Here is a 9,274-nt window from a genome sequence, read left to right on the forward strand (position 1 = left end):
AGGACCCAGGCGTCGCTGTAGATGACCATATCAGTTCAACGGTCAGCTATTGAAAAAATATGGAAAAAACTATGAAGAAAGGTGTAGAAGATAATGATTTTTCACTTCCCAGTGGAGCTATGCAAAAGCATACTAACCAGTTAAATGGTAGAGAGAAGGTAGACTAAAATTCTGCTGACCTTGTGTTAGAACAAGAGCTAGAAAATAATAAAGTTCAAGAGGTGTGCAATGCTTTCTCCACGCATTATGATTACACTGTGGAACACATTATCAGTAAAGGCAGTTCACGTCCAAGCGCTGAAACAATATTCTGAAACAGCTGAAGCGTTTTTTTTATGGCTAACAGTAACAGTCGAAGTAAATTTGGATAGCTTGATTTTTTGCAAAAGACAATGAGTCAAGATTTATACCAATCCCTAATGATTGGGGGTGGAGAAAGAGAGCCCTGATGTTGGGGACAAATAATTTTCCAGGTGGGTTGCAGGCATTGTATTTCTCCGCTGACAGTACCAACCACTCTTCCCAATGCCAAGGCCAAAACCTGTCTCTCAACATTGCTAACTGTCAGATATTACTTCAGCGAGCCCCAATCAGAACAGCAGAAGTGGCTGCTGACTTGTATCTTTACGCTGTCAGAACTCAGAATTGACGTTGTTCACTGTTCTAACAATCACACTTACTCCTAACCTTTCTAAACGTAATCTTTTGGTGTGCATAAAACAAAGAAAATGACCAGGGAAAGTAATTTCTCAAAAGCAACACTGCAAAGCTGCACTAGGCACGATTCTGTCTGGCTGCAGCGGTGCTCTGAATTTACCATTTCAGACGTGATAGTTAAAATCCTGTCTTGTGCAAGTATTTCTACCTTTATATTAAGTTTTCATACACTCGGAGAGCAACAGAGGTGGATCTACCTAAAAGGTGTGGGATGCCACATGGGGAAGTCCTCTGAAACTTCCCTAGAAGTGACTGGGAACCTTCTCCAGCAATGCTATTCAGCCTACCTAGTCCCAGCAACTGGACAGCAGAACATCACAGTTAACGTGTAATAAAAAACATGCACAGACTGATAGATGTAACATTACCAGTATGCAAAAAATTAAAATGAAACAAATTAAGAACTCCAAACATTAAATTCAGATTGTTTATTGTAAACAGAATAACTCTAGCACTCTGTCATACTGGCTGTGTCACATGCACCCAATTCCACATCAACTGCTTAAAATAGCACTTGCAAAAATTACAGTTATGTAATAATAACTTATGGTTTCTTACATAAACTAATTAACAAGCACTAAAATTGAATTACAGTGTATTCTAGGTAGTTTTTTATTGCTTGTAGACACTGCAGCTTTGGATCCATTAAAATGAACCCATTAGTATGCCTGAGTTTATCAAAATTTACTGCTATATCAAACTCAGAAACTGTAAAATGCTGGAGAACACTTAAAAGCAATTGAGAGTTGCTGGAAAACTACATGGGTTTCCACATCCAGCCACAGAACTTTGAAATTCTACATTTTTTCCTCTGGAAAACATGATTTGTGAGCTTGTGTTAAATACACTGCCATTCCAATTTATTCATATAATTTGTTAAAATTAGAGTTGATAGTACTTCCATGAATATATATATATATTTATTTTTACACACGATAGAAGCCATTTCATTTTATTCACCGTAAGAGTGGTATGTTTAAATACTAAATTCCAAAAAAATATATTTTTATAATACGTTGTCAAAACTTTTACTATATATAATACAAATACTTTTACTAAAGAAAAACTATAAACAAAAGCGAAATGCAAGATTTTATGTGAAGGATCCATGAAAAATGTGGTGAACAGAGACACCTTTACTGTTTTTGCTTATACAATGTTTAATTTTTTTTTCTCCTCAGGCTACAAAAATGTGCTAGTAGCCTTCCTTAGCAACAGGTTACATCACAAACTATCATCAAATTTATTACAAAGATGTTGAAACATGTACTGTTAACCTTTAAAACAACTTTTAAATACGCTGTATTTATTCAATTAGAAGAGACTCTCAGATAAACACAACTTAAGGCCCTTACCCTGTCAAGCAGTCATTTCATTTGGCTTCAGAGGCAGCGTAAGAAAGAACATTGATTCTATGATGAGAACAGCTCTATCGAATATACCAGGATTCTGACGTATGACAACATGCATGTCACATCAGGGCCTCAGTTTCAGGTTCTTTTAATAAGAAACAATCTCTCAGTAACACCCCTCATGAGCAGATTTTTGTATCTTCAGTGCTTTGCATACTCTATCCTGTCTGAATAATTACAATCAATTTTATGCATTAAACAGGTAGGAGAACTTAGTAAGATGCTCCCTTGCCTTTTTTCTGTTTGGGGGCTGTCCCAAGCACCAGACCACTCTGCAGAAGTCAGTAAACTCAGTGAAGATTAGACACCATATATTCCGTTTTACTAAATTACGGAATATATATACATATAGTATTTCAGCGTAATTCTTGAGCCTTCTGGGTTTTGCGCAGCCTTCTTGAAAGAAGTAGGAACAACCATTTTGTGATGTAACCTGAACCACACCCTGTGCCATAGCAGTACCGCACTGTCCCAAGTGCCTTCCTGAAGGACAAGGACCCATGCAGATGTGTCAGAACAATGATGTATCTGATTCATTACAGGGCCCATAGCTGACATTCACCTGTTCTTGAGTCAAGAACTAACGCGTGCTTAAAGTTATTTGCACTAGTAAGTACTTTGCTGGACTGAGACCTAACATAACAAATAGAGGCAAAATAGACCAATTTCTCCATCAGTACACGCGCAACTGAAAACAAAACGTGACACCAAATGAAGTATTTTATATACCAATTGGAAACAATTCACTGTAACACTGAAAAACTGAACAGGATGTTGACAGTATCAAGAGACCGGGACAACACTTTTGATAACAAAAATACGATGCACTATTAAAGTGTTTCCAGCATTTTACTAGTTCCAGTATAAAATGTCCCCAGATTTGTATAGAAAGATTAAAATCATGCCTGTATCTTCAATTATTCTCATTAAGACAATTCTCTCACTTACTACTGTGTTGTCAAATTTCCTTTCCCCCCCCCCACTGGTCTTCATAAAACTTAAATAGAAAATATGTTGGTTGCATTAAGGATCAATTAAAAAAGTATCATTCAACACGTCACTTCAAAAAAATGTGAAAGTCTCTATTTTTAAGAAAAATTGTTGACCCCATCCCAAAAAGGACCTACTTTTCTCACCCCCTCCAGCTCCCAATAAGATAATTATTGGGATACTAAATGGTGTTTTTCAGGAGTAACAAGGAAATTTCAAGCAATTTTGTTTGCCCTGGAGGGTTATTTTATCAAAATGAAAATTTGAAGGGATCTACTATTTTAAAAATATACTGCATCTACAAGTTTTTTATTATCGTTGTTTCAGTTGATTTTGGTTTTCAACAGGTTGTCTGTAATATAAATGACACATGACCACAACTGATTTTTATATACTCTCTATCCCTAACACAAAGCTAATGTCAAATGAACCAAGAAGGAACTCGGGACTTTCATAACGGACAGAACCATTTATCCTAGTGATCTTTAATAATTTTGTTCATCATGAAGTCCCCTGAAACCATGTCAGTACTGATCATCTGCATTTCTTCATCCATTGGGGTTCTTCACAGTTTTGCAGCCATGAAATTGATATGTGGTTTCACCAGTGGAAAAAAAATGCGCTTGAATTCTGTCATATTTTCAATCACACTTGGCTGCAAAGAAGCGTACGCAAGAAAAAGTCTGCTCAATATCTTTAATCAGAAAAGTGAGAAATTCCTTGCTTTTCATTTCACTTTTGCTACAGCTACATATAAACACATCTTTTCTTGCTCTTTTCTACAATATTAGTGATTCACATTTCATTATTACAGGATCCCCCCAAATATAGTGTTATTTCTTATGAAATGTTTTCATATTTACCCTAGATGATTTAAAACAATAGCTATAATGCAGTAATTGCATTACTAATAACGGCAGGAACTTTAGGAAGTGCAGAGCTTGTCTTTTCATTTACAAATTCTACTTCAGAACATCCCACCTATCCTTTGAATATCAGAGGTAAGATCATAAAAACAATAGCAATTCAGTGAGCTATTATTTTTAGTTGCAGTAACAAAGTAACTTTTTAATATTTCAGTCTTAATGGCTAATATATCCACATGTAATTCATACAGATATTTCCACCCATGGCGATTATTTCACCTATAAGGACTGAATAAGAACACAGATCTACTACTGCATTGTGACAAGTTAATCTCTATTGGGACAAACATTACCATCCTTCTTCAAGAAAATTCATTTAAAGTCCAGTAAAGGCCCAGTGCTCTCAGATCTAACCACACAGTGAAATCTGTAATACTTGTATGAATAGAATGTCAAATTGCTTCCTCCACAGGTTACACATTGACAGGAATGTGCATTACTATTTTAGGCTTTAAGATAATGACCAGATAGTTGGTTTTGTTGTTATTGGTTTGGAGTTCAGTTTGGGGGGGGGGGGGGGGGGGGGGGGAGAGGCCCTAATAAACATGCAGTTTGACTTTCCGTATCTCACATAGGACAAGACGTCAGAAGATGATAAATTTGTTGATGCATATGCATCTTTCTTGACACTTGATACATCCGATCATATACAATCAATATTTTCAGACAATAATAGTCTGTATTTTACTCCATAGTGTAGATACTCAGTAGAGTTAACTAGTATTATTCGCTTTCATTTCAATGGAATAGAGGGAACAAAGGTAACAGGACAGACTGTTAAAAAGACAAAAAAAAAGAAATCAGGAAAAATCCCTGTTGTTATTGAGGATGACAATACACGTGGAAAAGAGCTGAAACAACAGCCCCACAACAGCATGAATTTCAAGAAGTTTGTTTCTCCCTATAAACTTATATTTAATGATACCAAACTTCCATATTAAGAATACAGCCTGGGATTTTTTGTGTGTTGTTTCTTTTTACCTGTGGTAGTGGTGGTGCTGGTGCCAGGTTCACATCATTTTGGCATGGAAATTCTCCAACAACAGGGCCTATTTAACATCATCAAAATTAATTCAGGACTGTAATTTAATCAGTACCTTTTACATAATAAACTCTTTTCTCTTGTAAGACAGGTATCTATATAAAGCACAGGTTATTAATTTTAAAGTATCTCTAAAGAAGATTTTCTGAACATTTTGCTTTTATACTCCATGGCTGTCTTTAGAAATACAAAGGGCTTAATCCATGATTTGACTTGAGAACATGTGCTGAGGCAGTGGCTTTTACTCATTTTACTTACACATAAAGAGAATGTAGAAATAAAAACTGCTAATCTACTGATCAATGAATACTTAGAACTGTTTTCCAGCACAAATTATGAGAACAGTAGTAAATGCCAGTGGTATATCCTTTTAGTAAGGACGTGCCTATGGAGATGTGGGGGTTACTCCATGTACCAAAACTCTGGATAGCAACCCCAAATCTTCCCTGCCTGTCCTCATGCATGCTCTACTCCAGTCGCCCCAAAACTTCTTCCTGCATCCAATCCACTTGTCCATAAGAACTTCTAGTCTTAAATTCCTTAAACCTCCCTTCTATCTCCATACTCAAATTTCAACCCTAACCTTCACCCTGGGAGTTCAAGTGCTTCCCCCTCCTAAAATCCCAGATCTCATCTCTACTGCCTCTGATTCTGTTCCACTCAGAGAAAATGGTGTGTCTGCCTCCAGGAGGAAGGGTTCTCTATGGGAAGCTTTTTAGCCTTCCTCCTTTGCACTTGGAAGAATGCTCATTTGGACTCACGGGAAATGCATGCAAGTCCCACTTTCTCTTTCATGGCAGGAGAGAGGCCACATGCCAGATTAAATGGTTTAGGACTGGGGAGTATGTGGAGAGAATACCTTGCTGTAATCTCTGTAAGAGTAACCACTTGTTAGGTTGTCTCCCATGCTCACCCTTGTCTTAGGAAGATACCATTCCAAACAAATAATAAACCATTCTGGCAATGTAGTTACTACATTTTAAAGAGTTTTCTCTAGATAGGAGAAGTATTAGAGCTATTTCTATTTAGCAATGATTAGTCATGAAAACTGGAAAGATGCTCTGAAGCAAGTCTTCCTTACTCAGCTGCAGAGTTACAATTTCCACGGTACCATAAAAATCAATCATTCTGAGACTGGAAGGAGTTTCATGACAGGCACACAGCTATCCGCTTCTTTCTGTTCTGCAGAAAAGCCTTTAATGTTCTTGATTTTGCAACTAGTTACATGTTGGAATTTAAGTCCAGTATAAATTGGTGAAAAATCCACACAAAACAACATAGAAGTTTTTCCTCTCAGTTTAATTATATTAGCCAGAAACACTTTTAGACTTTTTCTTATTGAATTCTAAAATGGAACAACACAATTTACAATGCACAGCTAATCTAGATTATTTGAAAGTAAAACCTAAACTAACTTTGACTTTCTCAAGTTTATATCTAACGTTTGACATTCCCAGAGGTTTGGTTTTTGGGGTTTTTTTTGGTTTGGTTTGGTTTTGGGATTTTTATTTGTTTGTTTTTTCTTTCCTTTGAGAGTGCTTGGATAAAATTGCAGACATTCAGTGCTTGTCAGCAAAAAAAAAAACCCAAATCCTCATTGTATCGGTAACTGCAATCCTAATTTTGTTCTTCCCTGTAGGACTATCACAGAGTTTTATGTTTGTTTTAAAATATCCTTTTGAAAAAAAGAAGTGCTATTTTAAGATCTATTGTTTTAATATCAATATACTTCAGAATGGCTGAAGAACTTGGCCACAAACATCAGTCAGAAAATTTGAAGCACCCGTGTGAAGAAAACCTATAAAAAGAAATACTTTTTCCTCTGAAAGGTATATAATCACCAGAGCTGAGTTTTTCTTATAGTGCATTTGTATCTCATAACATGGCTGTCTTTGACTTGCTTGAACAGGAATTGATTAAATACTATCTTCAGCACAATACTTACAGGAATCCATTTCCCTTGCAAGGACGTGTACCGATACCTTGTGTCTTCTGGGAGCATCTATTGCCAACAGCACCTACAGTAAAAAACATCAAGTCCTTCAGGTGTGGGAAGTATCACTCAAAACATTATATTTATAAAACATAGAAGAATGAGAGCATTTAAATTTTAATTTAAGCTTTAAAATCAGGGATGAATTTTGGGATGTCCCTTCAAATATTATTAAAGGTCATCCCTACAGTACTTTGAATCATTTTACAATCAAGTTAAGAAATCCATGTACTGTTTAGGACTCAGAAAAACTGGAAGTAATAGGAATTCAGCCATTAACTATCATAGCATCAGGAATGCAACCTAAAATCTCTGCAGAATTTTCAATCCCTAGCAGCCTTCTGGAAGCACATCACCCTGAACACAATTATTAAACTCAGATGGACTAGCTCAATAGAGCCAGTTATTTCTGCTCTGGAATACCGGATAATCATGTACTGAGCATTAATGTAAGCAAAATAGTATAGATTCCTACAAAACCAGAATGTGGATACTTGTTCAAGTTATCATTTATTAAACAACAGCTGCTGAAATTACATTTACTAAGTTTGTATTTGCCACATATCTTCACCCATTTAAAAAAAAAAACAAACACCAAAACAAAGATGTTAGCATTCACTGTGCCGTGTAAATAATAACCAGTTTTAAGCTTTGAGACCAAGTCTCATAAAAATAGACAGTAATGTAAAAATGACCTTGGACAGTGAAAAGGATAAGACGGAGTACAAAAGAGAAACCATTTTGAAAGACATTAGCCGCCGCCGCCGTCGCCCCCCGCGAGAGAAAAAGAACATATAGATACACCCATGCTTCTTCATGGGCAGATATTTTTCCATCCAATAATAAGTTCCGAAGACATACATCTACATTATTTTTCAAAGTACTCCCTGAGCTATTAGCCGCTCTGTAAGCAATAAAACAATACATACACTTTGCAATATGGTGAATTATCATTGCCTATGAAATTTGTTACAAACAGAAAGAATGAGGCCCAATTTATGTTTTTTGGGGGGACCCCCCTAGTATTTCAATTGCTTATATTAGATATCTATCTAGCAACTTCATGCTGAGTTGCAATGTACAATTACTGCATCATTATGCTCTTCCTTTGTTCTGCCTAACTATGAGACGAAGGAAAAAAAAAAGTGTTGATTTACAGTGAACAAAGCTTTAAAAATATCTGTTTCATTCACAATTCATGCACACAAAATAAGCTGAATCATTTACTGGTTGAAGAAAAAAAAAAAAGAACAAATTTGCAATTTTGGCCAAGCTTGGTCATAGAGTCAGAGCAGCACATTTTTTATTCAGAAAGAAAGGATAAATGAGACAAGAGGAGAATAAGAGCTGGTAAGGGAAAAACAAAACAAAACAAAACAAACCCACAACAAAACCCAATCCTCAATTTTTACAGTATGCTAGTTGCCATTAAACTAAGTACAATTCAGGAAACTAAATTATTATTAAGGTATCTGCATCAATCATATCATCTACCTAAAACAGGCATAAGTATATGTTGTCATAGTTCACACAAATAATATCCAGTTATATATACATCTCTTTCCAAGTAACATTTTAACTACATGACTAACTTACCTTGTAGAACTGTATAATATCATCCTTGGTCAGGGTCTTTAGATAAGCCACTTCAATGTTATCTGCACAACAATAGTAAAAAATTAGAACAAGTCTGCAAATCATAGCTCGTTATTAGCACACTACTTATTCAAAGTATTTTTCTTTCACATTCAGATGCTATAATTGACTGCAAATGATATGCTTTTCATTCTTAACTTTCAAGCTAATACTTGCATCACTGAAAGTGTCATTGGAAGCTTGGCAGAAAATTATACTTCAGTAAGTCCATTTGATTGGACTTACTAAAAAATGCATGTTTGAAGAATACTGATTGCAGCGTGTGTTACTCAGTAGCCAGATATGCCTACTTCTGTATATTCTCTTCAAATCAATGTTACGTACTTCTAATGCAGACTGACTAAAGATGGCTTTTATGCACAGTTAGGAAACAGGATGGTAGGATGTACTTTGGCAGGATGTACTTTGAAATAAATGTAAGGAATGGTGCCTACATCATACCTGTTAAGGAATACTCACCTTTAAGATATCTGGGGACAATGTGTCTCAGCAGCTACATCACTTCATATAAATTAAATTGTAATGAACTAATCATATA

The 9,274-nt window shown here is 35.8% G+C and overlaps 1 protein-coding gene across 1 annotated transcript in view; it reads right to left on the bottom strand.

Moving 5' to 3' along the window:
* Positions 1-1,130: 1,130 nt before the first annotated feature.
* The window catches only part of IDE (insulin-degrading enzyme), a 59,367-nt gene continuing 51,223 nt past the window's right edge, over positions 1,131-9,274 (bottom strand). Inside the window, exons 22-25 of the mRNA XM_009323326.1 lie at positions 8,677-8,738; positions 7,033-7,105; positions 5,027-5,094; positions 1,131-3,774 (exon numbers count right to left, since the gene is read on the bottom strand). Coding sequence (XP_009321601.1) covers positions 3,685-3,774; positions 5,027-5,094; positions 7,033-7,105; positions 8,677-8,738 — 293 coding nt within the window. The 3' untranslated portion in view covers positions 1,131-3,684. The remainder of the gene's footprint in view (positions 3,775-5,026; positions 5,095-7,032; positions 7,106-8,676; positions 8,739-9,274) is intronic.

This window comes from Pygoscelis adeliae, unplaced genomic scaffold (genome assembly GCF_000699105.1).
Source record: "Pygoscelis adeliae isolate BGI_AS28 unplaced genomic scaffold, ASM69910v1 Scaffold294, whole genome shotgun sequence".
In the NCBI taxonomy this organism is placed as follows: domain Eukaryota; kingdom Metazoa; phylum Chordata; class Aves; order Sphenisciformes; family Spheniscidae; genus Pygoscelis; species Pygoscelis adeliae.